The sequence below is a fragment of the Salmo trutta genome, chromosome 21, assembly GCF_901001165.1.
Source record: "Salmo trutta chromosome 21, fSalTru1.1, whole genome shotgun sequence".
Taxonomy (NCBI): domain Eukaryota; kingdom Metazoa; phylum Chordata; class Actinopteri; order Salmoniformes; family Salmonidae; genus Salmo; species Salmo trutta.
Genome location: NC_042977.1, coordinates 51,685,612 through 51,702,059, shown reverse-complemented (window position 1 = coordinate 51,702,059; position 16,448 = coordinate 51,685,612). Strand labels below are relative to the sequence as shown.

The 16,448-nt window shown below is 48.0% G+C and overlaps 1 protein-coding gene across 1 annotated transcript; it reads right to left on the bottom strand.

The window, feature by feature from the left end:
- Positions 1 to 595: 595 nt before the first annotated feature.
- pecr (peroxisomal trans-2-enoyl-CoA reductase) lies at positions 596 to 15,824 on the bottom strand. Its single transcript, XM_029706127.1, has 8 exons — positions 15,660 to 15,824; positions 7,831 to 7,964; positions 7,408 to 7,573; positions 7,188 to 7,269; positions 4,920 to 5,016; positions 3,707 to 3,817; positions 1,237 to 1,348; positions 596 to 1,154 (listed from the first exon to the last, which is right to left on the bottom strand). The coding sequence occupies exons 1-8, from the start codon at positions 15,769 to 15,771 to the stop codon at positions 1,072 to 1,074; spliced, it is 897 nt and encodes a 298-aa protein (XP_029561987.1). The 5' UTR covers positions 15,772 to 15,824; the 3' UTR covers positions 596 to 1,071.
- Positions 15,825 to 16,448: the final 624 nt, after the last annotated feature.

The following is a 16,448-nucleotide window of genomic DNA, read 5'->3' as shown; positions in this document are numbered from 1 at the left end:
TGACCAGATAACTGATGTTGGTCAGAACGTGACCTTGTGTTCAGTTTGACTAGATAACTGATGTTACCTGGGGGTTGGTCAGAACGTGACCTTGTCCTCAGTTTGACCAGATAACTGATGTTGGTCAGAACGTGACCTTGTGTTCAGTTTGACTAGATAACTGATGTTACCTGGGGGTTGGTCAGAACGTGACCTTGTGTTCAGTTTGACCAGATAACTGATGTTGGTCAGAACGTGACCTTGTCCTCAGTTTGACCAGATAACTGATGTTGGTCAGAACGTGACCTTGTGTTCAGTTTGACTAGATAACTGATGTTACCTGGGGGTTGTTCGGCGTGTAAAATCACTTGTAGATCAATGATCGTCAACAGTTACACGAAGAAGAGGGTACATCAGTTGTCACGGTATTTTCAGAAGGTAGAATGTAATATGATCAACAACAACAAAAATGATGGACCGGCAATTCGTGAATGGATTTTCAGACCAATGCATGCTACATTTGGATCGGATTGGGGTCCGTGGACTGATGCGTATTGGTGAATCTTTACATCCCTAAGCAGAACCACAGACCGCATGGTCAGACCTGAGGGAGAAGTCAGTGTAAAAGGGTGTTTATTGTAAGGCAGAGTTATGTTTCTTTATGAGACAAGAATTAGTAAAAACATTATGGTTCATATTCAACATTCTTCGGCATTATTAAAACACTAATAACAGCCAATAATCAGGAAAATTGTCACATAGGCCTATTATCATGTTAATAATATCTGAATTAATCTACAATTATGTACAGTACATGAGATACAGGGCGACACAGGGTCACACAGGGCGATACAGGGTCACAAACGGTAAGGCTGATAGGACGAGAGCAGAAAGATAGAGTTCAGTCTCTATATTGACACCGACCCTTCCATTAATTCATATTGATCGCATTCTGATCAGCGTTCTCAAAAACAATTCTCTAAAACATCTACTGTCTGTCTACAATCATACACCCGTCCGTCCGTTGCCAAGGCCGGTCACCGCGGTACTGGGTCGGTCTCCGTAGCGATGACCTTGTTTCCGTAGTGACAGTTAGAGCTTGGCCTTGGGTTTCAGCAGCTCTTTCAGAGTGTCCAGATTCTCTCCCTCTGGGGCAGCAGGCCATGCACTGTGATCTACACACACGCGCATGAGAGGGAGGTTATAAACTCATGTGTAGACGTGTACAAGTGAGTAACTGTGTGTGTGTGTACCTACCTGGTATTTCCCACATAGAGTGGTAAAGACTCTGTCCAGCGTCCACCCTCAAAGTGGCTCCAGAGATGTAAGAGGCACCAGGAGACAGGAGGAAGCACACTGCTGGAGAGATCTGAGAGAGAGAGACTGTCAGTACACACACAGAGAGAGAGAGAGAGAGAGAGAGACCGTCAGTACACACAGAGAGAGAGAGAGAGAGACCGTCAGTACACACAGAGAGAGAGAGAGAGAGAGAGACCGTCAGTACACACAGAGAGAGAGAGAGAGAGAGAGACCGTCAGTACACACAGAGAGAGAGAGAGAGAGAGACCGTCAGTACACACAGAGAGAGAGAGAGAGAGACCGTCAGTACACACAGAGAGAGAGAGAGAGAGAGACTCGTCATTGTACACACAGAGAGAGAGGAAGAGAGAGACCGTCAGTACCACACAGAGAGAGAGAGAGAGAGAGAGGAGACCCGTCAGTCACACCACAGAGAGAGAGAGAGAGATAGAGGCACCTTCAGTACACACAGAGAGAGAGAGAGGAGAGAGAGACCGTCAGTACAACACAGAGAGAGAGAAGAGAATCGAGAGAACCGTCAGTTACCAACAGAGAGAGAGGATAGAGAGGAGAGGACACCGTCAGTACACCCACAGAGAGAGAGAGAGACCGTCACACACAGAGAGAGAGAGAGAGCCGTCAGTACACACAAGAGAGAGAGCGAGAGAGAGGATATGAGACCGTCAGTACACACAGAGAGAGAGAGAGAGAGAGAGACCGTCAGTACATACAGAGAGAGAGAGAGACAGAGACCGTCAGTACACACAGAGAGAGGGAGAGAGACCGTCAGTACACACAGAGAGAGAGAGAGAGAGACCGTCAGTACACACAGAGAGAGATTGAGGGAGAGAGACCGTCAGTACACAGAGAGAGAGAGAGAGACCGTCAGTACACACAGAGAGAGAGAGAGAGAGAGAGACCGTCAGTACACACAGAGAGAGGTAGAGAGACCGTCAGTACACACAGAGAGAGAGAGACCGTCAGTACACACAGAGAGAGAGAGAGACTGTCAGTACACACAGAGAGAGAGAGAGACTGTCAGTACACACAGAGAGAGAGGGAGAGACTGTCAGTACACACAGAGAGAGAGAGAGGGAGAGACCGTCAGTACACACAGAGAGAGAGAGAGACTGTCAGTACAAAGAGAGAGAGAGACCGTCAGTACACACAGAGAGAGGGAGAGACTGTCAGTACACACAGAGAGAGAGAGACCGTCAGTACACACAGAGAGAGAGACCGTCAGTACACACAGAGAGAGAGACCGTCAGTACACACAGAGAGAGAGGGAGAGAGACCGTCAGTACACACAGAGAGAGAGAGAGAGAGAGAGAGACCGTCAGTACACACAGAGAGAGATTGAGGGAGAGAGACCGTCAGTACACACAGAGAGAGAGAGAGACCGTCAGTACACACAGAGAGAGAGAGAGAGAGAGAGAGAGAGAGCGAGAGAGACCGTCAGTACACACAGAGAGAGGGAGAGAGACCGTCAGTACACACAGAGAGAGAGACCGTCAGTACACACAGAGAGAGAGAGAGACTGTCAGTACACACAGAGAGAGAGAGGGAGAGACTGTCAGTACACACAGAGAGAGAGAGAGGGAGAGACCGTCAGTACACACAGAGAGAGAGAGACCGTCAGTACACACAGAGAGAGAGACCATCAGTACACACAGAGAGAGAGACCGTCAGTACACACAGAGAGAGAGGGAGAGAGACACCGTCAGTACACACAGAGAGACAGGGAGGGAGAGAGAGAGACCGTCAGTACACACAGAGAGAGAGAGACACCATCAGCACACACAGAGAGAGAGGGAGAGAGAGACACCGTCAGTACACACAGAAAGAGAGAGACCGTGAGTACACACAGAGAGAGAGAGAGACTGTCAGTACACACAGAGAGAGAGAGGGAGAGACTGTCAGTACACACAGAGAGAGAGGGAGAGACCGTCAGTACACAGAGAGAGAGAGAGAGAGGGAGAGACCGTCAGTACACACAGAGAGAGAGAGACCGTCAGTACACAGAGAGAGAGACCCTCAGTACACACAGAGAGAGAGAGACCGTCAGTACACACACAGAGAGAGAGAGGGAGACCGTCAGTACACACAGAGAGAGAGGGAGAGAGAGACCGTCAGTACACACAGAGAGAGAGACACACCGTCAGTACACACAGAGAGAGAGAGAGAGAGACCGTCAGTACACACAGAGAGAGAGAGAGAGAGAGAGAGACCGTCAGTACACACAGAGAGAGAGACACACCGTCAGTACACACAGAGAGAGAGAGACCCTCAGTACACACAGAGAGAGAGAGAGAGAGAGAGACCGTCAGTACACACAGAGAGAGAGACACACCGTCAGTACACACAGAGAGAGAGACCTGTGAAGCACTGTGCTGTGTGTATGTCGTATGTACATAAATGCTGTGAGTACCTCCTCTGGGACGCCCAGTCTTTTAGCAGGACTGAAGGGAACAGACATCTTAAACAGTGTTGGTCCAAACTCCTTATAGTTCTCAACGGCTGTCTTGGAGATGATGGTACCCTGGAAGAGGTGACAGAGGGACTGGCGTGAAACCCGCGGGCCTCCTAGGTACCGTAAGACTGGGTTAGCCCACTGAGCTTAAGTTAAGGCTTTGAGAGCTTGGGGAGCAAACGCAAGTCTTCAGGTCAGTCATATCGTCACATCTTAGTGCAATTACAATTCAGGCACACAGTGAACACACACACACGTACATACCGGCGCTACGGCGTCGACTCTGACCACGTACGTACCGGTGCTACGGCGTCGACTCTGACCACGTACGTACCGGCGCTACGGCGTCGACTCTGACCGCGTACCGGCGTCGACTCTGACCACGTACGTACCGGCGCTACGGTGTCGACTCTGACCACGTACCGGCGTCGACTCTGACCACGTACCGGTGTCGACTCTGACCACGTACCGGTGTTGACTCTGACCACGTACCGGCGCTACGGCGTCGACTCTGACCACGTACGTACCGGTGCTACGGCGTCGACTCTGACCACGTACCGGTGCTACGGCGTCGACTCTAAACACGTCCCGGCGCTACGGCGTCGACTCTGACCACGTACGTACCGGCGCTACGGTGTCCACTCTGACCACGTACCGGTGCTACGGCGTCCACTCTGACCACGTACGTACCGGTGCTACGGCGTCGACTCTGACCACGTTCGTACCGGCGCTACGGCGTCGACTCTGACCACGTACGTACCGGCGCTACGGCGTCGACTCTGACCACGTACGTACCGGCGCTACGGCGTCGACTCTGACCACGTACCGGCGTCGACTCTGACCACGTACCGGTGTCGACTCTGACCACGTACCGGCGCTACGGCGTCGACTCTGACCACGTACGTACCGGTGCTACGGCGTCGACTCTGACCACGTACCGGTGCTACGGCGTCGACTCTGACCACGTACCGGTGCTACGGCGTCGACTCTGACCACGTACCGGTGCTACGGCGTCGACTCTGACCACGTACGTACCGGCGCTACGGCGTCGACTCTGACCACGTACGTACCGGCGCTACGGCGTCGACTCTGACCACGTACCGGTGCTACGGCGTCGACTCTGACCACGTACGTACCGGTGCTACGGCGTCGACTCTGACCACGTACGTACCGGTGCTATGGCGTTGACCCGGACTCCAGATACGGCCCATTCGATGGCCAGAGTCTTCGTCAGGTTGTCCACAGCGGCCCGAGCTGCTCCGGTATGACTGGACAGACACAATGCAGACGTCAGCGCGTGAGGTCCCCTCAGTAAGGAAGGAAGGTAGGTAGGTAGGTAGGTATGAATGGAGGTAGGTAGGTAGGTAGGTAGGTAGGTATGAATGGAGGTAGGTAGTTGGTAGGTAGGTAGGTAGGTATGAATGGAGGTAGGTAGGTAGGTAGGTAGGTAGGTAGTTGGTAGGTAGGTAGGTAGGTAGGTAGGTAGGTAGGTAGGTAGGTATGAATGAATGGAGGTAGGTAGTTGGTAGGTAGGTAGGTAGGTAGGTAGTTGGTAGGTAGGTAGGTAGGTAGGTAGGTAGGTATGAATGGAGGTAGGTAGTTGGTAGGTAGGTAGGTAGGTATGAATGGAGGTAGGTAGGTAGTTGGTAGGTAGGTAGGTAGGTAGGTAGGTAGGTAGGTAGTTGGTAGGTAGGTAGGTAGGTAGGTAGGTAGATAGGTATGAATGGAGGTAGGTAGTTGGTAGGTAGGTAGGTAGGTAGGTAGTTGGTAGGTAGGTAGTTGGTAGGTAGGTAGGTAGTTGGTAGGTAGGTAGGTAGGTAGTTGGTAGGTAGGTAGTTAGGTAGGTATGAATGGAGGTAGGTAGTTGGTAGGTAGGTAGGTAGGTAGGTAGGTAGGTAGGTAGGAAGGTAGGTAGTTGGTAGGTAGGTAGGTAGGTAGGTAGGTAGGTAGGCAGGTAGTCAGGTAGGTAGGTAGGTAGGTAGGCAGGTAGTCAGGTAGGTATGAATGGAGGTAGGTAGAGAGTTGGTAGGTAGGTAGGCAGGTAGGTAGGTGGGTGGATGGGTCAGTAGGTAGGTAGGTAGGTAGGTAGGTAGGTAGGTAGTTGGTAGGTAGGTAGGTAGGTAGGTAGATAGGTATGAATGGAGGTAGGTAGTTGGTAGGTAGGTAGGTAGGTAGTTGGTAGGTAGGTAGGTAGGTAGGTAGGTAGGTAGATAGGTAGTTGGTAGGTAGGTAGGTAGGTAGGAAGGAAGGAAGGTAGGTAGGTAGGTAGGTAGGTAGGTATGAATGGAGGTAGGTAGTTGGTAGGTAGGTAGGTAGGTAGGTATGAATGGAGGTAGGTAGGTAGTTGGTAGGTAGGTAGGTAGGTAGGTAGTTGGTAGGTAGGTAGGTAGGTAGGTAGGTAGATAGGTATGAATGGAGGTAGGTAGTTGGTAGGTAGGTAGGTAGGTAGGTAGGTAGGTAGTTGGTAGGTAGGTAGTTGGTAGGTAGGTAGGTAGGTAGGTAGGTAGGTAGGTAGGTAGTTGGTAGGTAGGTAGGTAGGTAGGTATGAATGGAGGTAGGTAGGTAGGTAGGTAGTTGGTAGGTAGGTAGGTAGGTAGGTAGGTAGGTAGGTAGGCAGGTAGTCAGGTAGGTATGAATGGAGGTAGGTAGAGAGTTGGTAGGTAGGTAGGCAGGTAGGTAGGTGGGTGGATGGGTCAGTAGGTAGGTAGGTAGGTAGGTAGGTAGGTAGGTAGGTAGGTAGAGTTGGTAGGTAGGTAGGTAGGTAGGTGGGTGGATCAGTAGGTAGGTAGGTAGGTAGGTAGGTAGGTAGGTAGGTGGATAGGTAGGTAGGTAGGTAGGTAGGGAGGTAGGTAGGTAGGTAGGTGGATAGGTAGGTAGGTAGGTAGGTGGATAGGTGGGTAGGTAGGTAGGTAGGTAGGTAGGTAGGTAGGGAGGTAGGTAGGTAGGTGGATAGGTGGGTAGGTAGGTTGGTAGGTAGGTAGGTGGATAGGTGGATAGGTAGGTAGGTAGGTAGGTAGGTAGGTAGGTGGATAGGTAGGTAGGTAGGTAGGTGGATAGGTGGGTAGGTAGGTAGGTAGGTAGGTAGGTAGGTAGGTAGGTAGGTGTGTGGATGGGTCAGTAGGTAGGGTAGGTAGGTAGGTAGGTAGGTAGGTAGGTAGGTAGGTGGGTGGGTCAGTAGGTAGGTAGGTAGGTAGGTGGGTGGATCAGTAGGTAGGTAGGTAGGTAGGTAGGTAGGTGGGTGGGTCAGTAGGTAGGTAGGTAGGTAGGTAGGTAGGTAGGTAGGTGGATAGGTAGGTAGGTAGGTAGGTAGGTAGGTAGGTAGGTAGGTAGGTAGGTGGATAGGTGGATAGGTGGGTAGGTAGGTAGGGTAGGTATGAATGGAGGTAGTGTCTCATCAGATGTATTATTATCAGTGTGAATCAGGAAGTGAGAGACTCACGCCATGCCCGGGAAGCCCTTCCACATATCAGCGATGATGTTGACGATCGCTCCCCCATTGTCCTTCATCCATGCGGCATACACTAGGAAAACACACATCATGTTACACACACACACACACACACACACACACACACACACACACACACACACACACACACACACACACACACACACACACACACATCACGTTACACACACACACACACACGCCATCCTACCTTCCTTGCAGCAGTGGAAGGTTCCTGTGAGGTTTGTATCTATGACAGCCTTCCACCCTTTAGATGAGGTGTGTTCTGCTGGGCTGCTGAACTGGCCTCCACCGTTATTTACCAGGAAGTCTATACGACCATACTGCTGCAACACTGACGAGACCAGAGACTTCACCTACACACACAGAGAAGAGGTTTCCCTTGATACGCCATGGGTTGCTGTGTGTACCTCTTCCTCAATGTGGAAGTTACAGGGTGCTGTGTGTACCCCTTCCTCAATGTGGAAGTTACAGGATGCTGTGTGTACCCCTTCCTCAATGTGGAAGTTACAGGATGCTGTGTAGACCTACCTCTTCCTCAATGTGGAAGTTACAGGATGCTGTGTGTACCTCTTCCTCAATGTGGAAGTTACAGGATGCTGTGTAGACCTACCTCCTCCTCATTGCGTATGTTACAGACTATAGGGGTGACAGAGGCAGGGCTAGACTGAGGTATACTCCGTCTCAGCTCGTCAGCTGCAGCCTCCAACCTCTCCAACTTCCTACTGGAGATCACCACGTTACAGCCTGATACACAGAGACATGATCACCAGGTTACAGCCTGATACACAGAGACACATGATCACCAGGTTACAGCCTGATACACAGAGACATGATCACCAGGTTACAGCCTGATACACAGAGACATGATCACCAGGTTACAGCCTGATACACAGAGACATGATCACCACGTTACAGCCTGATACACAGAGACACATGATCACCAGGTTACAGCCTGATACACAGAGACATGATCACCAGGTTACAGCCTGATACACAGAGACACATGATCACCAGGTTACAGCCTGATACACAGAGACATGATCACCAGGTTACAGCCTGATACACAGAGACACATGATCACCAGGTTACAGCCTGATATGATCAGGCCTACTGTACATCTTACTGTAGACATTATTGTTGAAAACTAGTCTAGGTTGGAACTGTTGCTGTTAAAATACAATAATAGTTGTTTTTCTGAACTGGAATAAACATATTGAAGCAAGATGCTTTTTGAGGGAAACATTCATCTACAACAGGAAGCAGTCTCCTGCCTGACTGAGAACGCAGAGGAAGCGGTTTCCTGCCTGACTGAGAACGCAGAGGAAGCAGTTTCCTGCCTGACTGAGAACGCAGAGGAAGCAGTTTCCTGCCTGACTGAGAACGCAGAGGAAGCAGTTTCCTGCCTGACTGAGAACGCAGAGGAAGCAGTCTCCTGCCTGACTGAGAACGCAGAGGAAGCGGTTTCCTGCCTGACTGAGAACGCAGAGGAAGCGGTTTCCTGCCTGACTGAGAACGCAGAGGAAGCGGTTTCCTGCCTGACTGAGAACACAGAGGAAGCGGTTTCCTGCCTGACTGAGAACGCAGAGGAAGCGGTTTCCTGCCTGACTGAGAAAGCAGAGGAAGCGGTTTCCTGCCTGACTGAGAACGCAGAGGAAGCAGTTTCCTGCCTGACTGAGAACGCAGAGGAAGCGGTTTCCTGCCTGACTGAAAACGCAGAAGAAGCGGTTTCCTGCCTGACTGAGAACGCAGAGGAAGCGGTTTCCTGCCTGACTGAGAACGCAGAGGAAGCAGTTTCCTGCCTGACTGAGAACGCGGTTTCCTGCCTGACTGAGAACGCAGAGGAAGCAGTTTCCTGCCTGACTGAGAACGCAGAGGAAGCAGTTTCCTGCCTGACTGAGAACGCAGAGGAAGCAGTTTCCTGCCTGACTGAGAACGCAGAGGAAGCAGTTTCCTGCCTGACTGAGAACGCAGAGGAAGCGGTTTCCTGCCTGACTGAGAACGCAGTAGGTGTTCTGATCCAGTTTGGTTCCACATACCTATGTGAGTCAGGGTTCTGAACTCTGACCTACTTAAAAAACACGTACAGAAACAGTCTCAAGGCTGAGCATAACCTCAGAGATGCACTGTTAAAAACAGAGCCCACAACAGACCTGCTGTCATTAGGACTGAGGGTGTGTTTTCTGGTCTACAGATGTGATCAATCACTTTATTCCAGTTCAGAATTAAAAATAATAATTGTATTTTAAACAGCAACAGTTCCAAGCTAGACTTTCTTTCAACAGTAACTTCTACATTAAGCTGTACAGTAGGATGTGCAGTAGGATGTGCAGTAGGATGTACAGTAGGCCTGATCATTTCTACATTAAGCTGTACAGTAGGATGTACAGTAGGCCTGATCATTTCTACATTAAGCTGTACAGTAGGATGTGCAGTAGGCCTGATCATTTCTACATTAAGCTGTACAGTAGGATGTGCAGTAGGCCTGATCATTTCTTTTTATTTATTTTATTTCACCTTTATTTAACCAGGTAGGCAAGTTGAGAACAAGTTGTCATTTACAATTGCGACCTGGCCAAGATAAAGCAAAGCAGTTCGACAACATACAAAAACACAGAGTTACACATGGAGTAAAACAACATACAATCAATGATGCAGTAGAAAAAAATAAGACTATATACAATGTGAGCAAATGATGTGAGATAAGGGAGGTAAAGGCAAAAAAATGCCATGGTGGCAAAGTAAATAAAGTATGGCAAGAAAAACACTGGAATGGTAGATTTGTAGTTTGAAGAAAGTTCAAAGTTAAAATATAAATAATATGGTGCAAAGGAGCAAAATAAATAAAATAAATAAATACAGTAGGGGAAAAGGTGGTAGTTTGGGTTCAATTAAAGATGGGCTATGTACAGGTGCAGAGATCTGTGAGCTGCTCTGACAGCTGGTGCTTAAAGCTAGTGAGGGAGATAAGTGTTTCCAGTTTTAGAGATTTTTGTAGTTCGTTCCAGTCATTGGCAGCTGAGAACTGGAAGGAGAGACGACCAAAGGAGGAGTTGGCTTTAGGGGTGACCAGAGAGATATACCTGCTGGAGCGCGTGCTACAGGTGGGTGCTGCTATGGTGACCAGTGAGCGGAGATAAGGGGGGACTTTACCTAGCAGGGTCTTGTAGATGACCTGGAGCCAATGTGTTTGGCGACGATTATGAAGTGAAGGCCAGCCAACGAGAGCGTACAGGTCGCAGTGGTGGGTTGTATATGGGGCTTTGGTGACAAAACGGATGGCACTGTGATAGACTGCATCCAGCTTGTTGAGTAGGGTATTGGAGGCTATTTTGTAAATGACATCGCCGAAGTCGAGGATTGGTAGGATGGTCAGTTTTACGAGGGTATGTTTGGCAGCATGAGTGAAGGATGCTTTGTTGCGAAATAGGAAGCCAATTCTAGATTTCACTTTGGATTGGAGATGATTGATGTGAGTCTGGAAGGAGAGTTTACAGTCTAACCAGACACCTAGGTATTTGTAGTTGTCCACAAATTCTAAGTTAGAACCGTCCAGAGAAGTTATGCTGGATGGGCGGGCAGGTGCAGGCAGCGATCGGTTGAAGAGCATGCATTTAGTTTTACTTGTGTTTAGGAGCAGTTGGAGACCACGGAAGGAGAGTTGAATGGCATTGAAGCTCGTCTGGAGGGTTGTTAACACAGTGTCCAAAGAAGGGCCAGAAGTATACAGAATGGTGTCGTCTGCGTAGAGGTGGATCAGAGATTCACCAGCAGCAAGAGCGACATCATTTATGTATACAGAGAAAAGAGTTGGCCCAAGAATTGAACCCTGTGGTACCCCCATAGAGACTGCCAGAGGTCCAGACAGTAGGCCCTCCGATTTGACACACTGAACTCTGTCAGAGAAGTAGTTGGTGAACCAGGCGACGCAATCGTTTGAGAAACCAAGGCTACTAAGTCTGCCGATGAGGATATGGTGATTAACAGAGTCAAAAGCTTTGGCCAGGTCAATGAATACGGCAGCACAGTATTGTTTCTTATCGATGGCGGTTACGATGTCGTTTAGGACCTTGAGCGTGGCTGAGGTGCACCCATGACCAGCTCTGAAACCAGATTGCATAGCGGAGAGGGTGCGATGGGATTCGAAATAGTCGGTAATCTGTTTGTTGACTTGGCTTTCGAAGACCTTAGAAAGGCAGGGTAGGATGGATATAGGTCTGTAGCAATTTGGGTCAAGAGTGTCACCTCCTTTGAAGAGGGGGATGACAGCAGCTGCTTTCCAATCTATGGGAATCTCAGACGACACGAAAGAGAGGTTGAACAGGCTAGTAATAGGGGTTGCAATAATTTCGGCAGATAATTTTAGAAAGAAAGGGTCCAGATTGTCAAGCCCAGCTGATTTGTAGGGGTCCAGATATTGCAGCTCTTTCAGAACATCAGCTGAATGGATTTGGGAGAAGGAGAAATGGGGGAGGCTTGGGCGAGTAACTGTGGGGGGTGCAGTGCTGTTGAATACAGTAGGGGTAGTTAGGTGGAAAGCATGGCCAGCCGTAGAAAAGTGCTTATTGAAATTCTCAATTATAGTGGGCTTATCGGTGGTGACAGAGTTTCCTATCCTCAGTGCAGTGGGCAGTTGGGAGGAGGTGTTCTTATTCTCCATGGACTTTACAATGTCCCAGAACTTTTTAGAGTTGGAGTTGCACGAAGCAAATTTCTGTTTGAAAAAGCTAGCCTTGGCGTTTCTAACTGCCTGTGTGTATTGGTTTCTAACTTCCCTAAAAAGTTGCATATCGCGGGGGCAGTTCGATGCTAATGCAGAACGCCACAGGATATTTTTGTGTTGGTTAAGGGCAGTCAGGTCTGGGGAGAACCAAGGGCTATATCTGTTCCTGGTTCTAAATTTCTTGAAAGGGGCATGCTTATTTAAGATGGAGAGGAAGGCATTTTTAAAAAATAACCAGGCATCCTCTACTGACGGGATGAGGTCAATATCCTTCCAGGATACCAGGGCCAGGTCGATTAGAAAGGCTTGCTCATTGAAATGTTTCAGGGAGCGTTTGACAGTGATGAGTGGAGGTCGTTTGACCGCTGACCCATTACGGGTGCAGGCAATGAGGCAGTGATCGCTGAGATCTTGGTTGAAAACAGCAGAGGTGTAATTAGAGGGCACATTGGTTAGGATGATATCTATGAGGGTGCCAGTGTTTGCGGCTTTGGGGTTGTACCTGGTGGGTTCATTAATAATTTGTGTGAGATTGAGGGCATCAAGCTTGGATTGTAGAATGGCTGGGATGTTAAGCATGTCCCAGTTTAAGTCGCCTAGTAGCACGAGCTCTGAAGATAGATGGGGGGCAATCAGTTCACATATGGTGTCCAGAGCACAGCTAGGGGCCGAGGGGGGTCTATAGCAGGCGGCAACGGTGAGAGACTTGTTTTTGGAGAGGTGGATTTTTAAAAGTAGAAGTTCAAATTGTTTGGGTACAGACCTGGATAGTAGGACAGAACTCTGCAAGCTATCTCTGCAGTAGATTGCAACACCGCCCCCTTTGGTCGTTCTATCTTGTCTGAAAACGTAGTTAGGGATGAAGATTTCACAGTTTTTGGTGGACTTCCTAAGCCAAGATTCAGACACAGCTAGGACATCCGGGTTGGCAGAGTGTGCTAAAGCAGTGAATAAAACAAACTTAGGGAGGAGGCTTCTAATGTTAACATGCATGAAACCAAGGCTATTACGGTTACAGAAGTCATCAAAAGAGAGCGCCTGGGGAGTAGGTGTGGAGCCAGGCACTGCAGGGCCTGGATTCACCTCTACATCCCCAGCGGAGCAGAGAAGAATAAGTATGAGGGTACGGCTAAAAGCTATAAGAATTGGTCGTCTGTGACGTCCAGAATAGAGAGAAAAAGGAGCAGGTATCTGGGGGCGATAAAATAGCTTCAAGGTATAATGTACAGACAAAGGTATGGTGGGATGTGAGTACAGAGGAGGTAAACCTAGGCATTTAGTGATTATGAGAGAGATATTGTCTCTAGAAACATCATTGAAACCAGAAGATGTCATAGCATGTGTGGGTGGAGGAACTGAGAGGTTGGATAAGGTATAATGAGCAGGGCTAGAGGCTCTACAGTGAAATAAGCCAATAAACACTAACCAGAACAGCAATGGACAAGGCATATTGACATTAAGGAGAGGCATGCTTAGCCGAGTGATCAGAGGGTCCAGTGAGATTCAGACAGCTAGCCGGGCCATAGGTAGCAAGCTGGTGGAAGATGGAGGGAGGTCTGTTTTTAGCCGCCTCGTGCGTTTCCGTCTGTGGGTTAGTGGGGTTCCGTGTGGAAGGGGGGACCTGTCCAAGTTGGCAAAATAGTTAGTTATAGTGGCCCAAGAAAAGTGTCCGACAGACCTATTCAGATCGCAGCCGAAAAGACAGCTAACGATTAGCTGGCCGCAGATGGGCGATCAGGTTACGTCGCGGCGGAGGGGCCAGTTGGATAACTCCCTCGGGCAGATAACGTCGGTGATCCAGTCGTGAAGACCCAATGGGGCTCCGGATCGGCAGTAAAACGGGTCAGGATAGGTGAGTTGTAGCCCAGGAGACACTTCAGCTGGCTAGCTCAGGAATAGCCCACGAGTGGCTGACGGAACTCTTCAGCTGGCTAGCTAGCTAGCTAGCTCCGTAATAGTGTGTGTTAATTCCGAGACCGACGTTGCCAATAGTCACTCAGGTAGCAGCTAGTTAGCTGCAAGATCCAGGTGTAAATGTCCAGAGCCTGCGGTAGAAATCGAGGAAAGGAGAGAGAATAGGTCCGATATGCTCTGGTCTGAGTCGCGCTGTACAAAAACTGGCGATAGCTTTTCGAGCTAATGGATAGCTGAGGACAGCTAACCGTAGCTAGCTGAACTTCAACGTTAGCCAGTGAAAATGGCTAACCTCTGGCTAGCTTCTGTCGTGGAATTCAGATGAGGTAAATAATACTTTCTTTTTTTTTAAATTGATGAGGTGGGTTGCAGGAGAGTGCTTTGAGGTTGAGTATTTAGAATAAAAAAAAAATGTAAAAAGATAAGTGAAGAAAAAAATATGTAAATATATATATATATACACGGGACACGACAGGACGTCTGAACTGCTACGCCATCTTGGGACAGAATTTCTACATTAAGCTGTACAGTAGGATGTACAGTAGGATGTGCAGTAGGATGTGCAGTAGGCCTGATCATTTCTACATTAAGCTGTACAGTAAGATGTACAGTAGGATGTGCAGTAGGCCTGATCATTTCTACATTAAGCTGTACAGTAGGATGTGCAGTAGGATGTGTAGTAGACCTGATCATTTCTACATTAAGCTGTACAGTAGGATGTACAGTAGGATGTGCAGTAGGATGTACAGTAGGATGTACAGTAGGATGTGCAGTAGGCCTGATCATTTCTACATTAAGCTGTACAGTAGGATGTGCAGTAGGATGTACAGTAGGATGTACAGTAGGATGTGCAGTAGGCCTGATCATTTCTACATTAAGCTGTACAGTAGGATATGCAGTAGGCCTGGTCATTTCTACATTAAGCTGTACAGTAGTATGTGCAGTAGGCCCTGATCATTTCTACATTAAGCTGTACAGTAGGATGTACAGTAGGATGTACAGTAGGATGTGCAGTAGGCATGATAATTTCTACATTAAGATGTACAGTAGTATGTGCAGTAGGCCTGATCATTTCTACATTAAGATGTACAGTAGGATGTGCAGTAGGATGTGCAGTAGGCCTGCTCATTTCTACATTAAGCTGTACAGTAGGATGTGCAGTAGGCCTGATCATTTCTACATTAAGATGTACAGTAGGATGTACAGTAGGATGTGCAGTAGGCCTGATCATTTCTACATTAAGCTGTACAGTAGGATGTGCAGTAGGATGTGCAGTAGGCCTGCTCATTTCTACATTAAGCTGTACAGTAGGATGTGCAGTAGGATGTGCAGTAGGCCTGATCATTGTTCATCTGTACTGTTTCTTAGTGTTGCACGATCAAAAAGCCTGTGTGTGTTCTGTTATTCATCTGTGTGATGTGATCAATCTGGTTATTCCAGTTCAGAATGAAACTTATTTATTGTATTTTAAACAGCTACAGTTCCAACCTAGACACATATGTAAGAGTGTTTTTAATGGGGGAAAATAAACATTAATACATATTTATATGGATATTTTATGTCATTGTTATTTGTTTTAGGCATAAGGGCAATGAAATGTACCGATATTTAGGTATAGTTGCATATTTTCCTAAACTTGGGTCCCAGGAAAACTGCATTTCTCATTTGGGTCCCAGGCTGAAAGTGTAAGAAGCCCTGATCTGGGTTAAAGTTCACTCAGTGCTGCTATAACCTAACGAGCGACTCCCTGCGTGTCTAAACGCTGACACACACAGAGTAACCATACGTCTGAACACAGTACCTACCCAGCTGCAGCAGTTCGGAGGAGATGGCTTTACCGATTCCGGTGCCTCCTCCCGTTACCACCGCCACTTTGTGGTTGAACAGACCCGCTTTGAACACACCGGAGACGGCCATGTTTGTCCCTGCTACTCGGTGCTAGTCATGTGATCTGTAGTGTTTTCCAAGTCCTTGTGGCGCCCTCTCCGGGACACAGCCGGTGTTAAAACCGACCTTTAGTGATGGGCCTTCCGGTTCTGTTCAGTGAGCCGGTTCTTTTGGCTCCCAAACGGCTCTTTAAAAAAATATATGTTTTGTATTTGTGATAGTTTGACTATGATTAGTTTTAAACAATTCTAATTAAATGAAATCCTACTCTACCTTAACCACAATGTATTTAAGAATGCACTGGTTTGTTATTTACATTTTAGTCATTTAGCAGACGCTCTTATCCAGAGCGACTTACAGTAGTGAATGCATACATTTCATTTCATGCATATTTTTTCTTCTTCATATTTGTTTTGTACTGGCCCCCCCCATGGGAATCGAACCCACAACCCTGGCGTTATACACACCATGCTCCACCGACTGAGCCACAGGGAAGGCTGTTATGAAAAAGAATACTATTAAACATGTGCATTTAAAGTATAACTTTTTAATGTTTATAAACAAAGTGCATATAAATCTAACAATTCAAAATGAATACTGTTACAGATACAGGTATCCTGAGTGTGTATTTCTTTTCTCTCCTTCTCCCCTCACAGGTGACAATCATCATTCCCCAATCAGTCACCAATCAGTCGCTAATCAGAAGA

Bases quoted from the DNA above. Each gene is read 5' to 3' on its own strand.
- pecr (XM_029706127.1), bottom strand. From the start codon at position 15,771: ATGGCCGTCTCCGGTGTGTTCAAAGCGGGTCTGTTCAACCACAAAGTG. The intron at 7,965-15,659 runs GTAGGTACTGTG...TCTGTGTATCAG, and splicing joins CTCCGAACTGCTGCAGCTGG to GCTGTAACGTGGTGATCTCC. The intron at 7,574-7,830 runs GTAGGTCTACAC...CTGTGTGTGTAG, and splicing joins ACATACGCAATGAGGAGGAG to GTGAAGTCTCTGGTCTCGTC.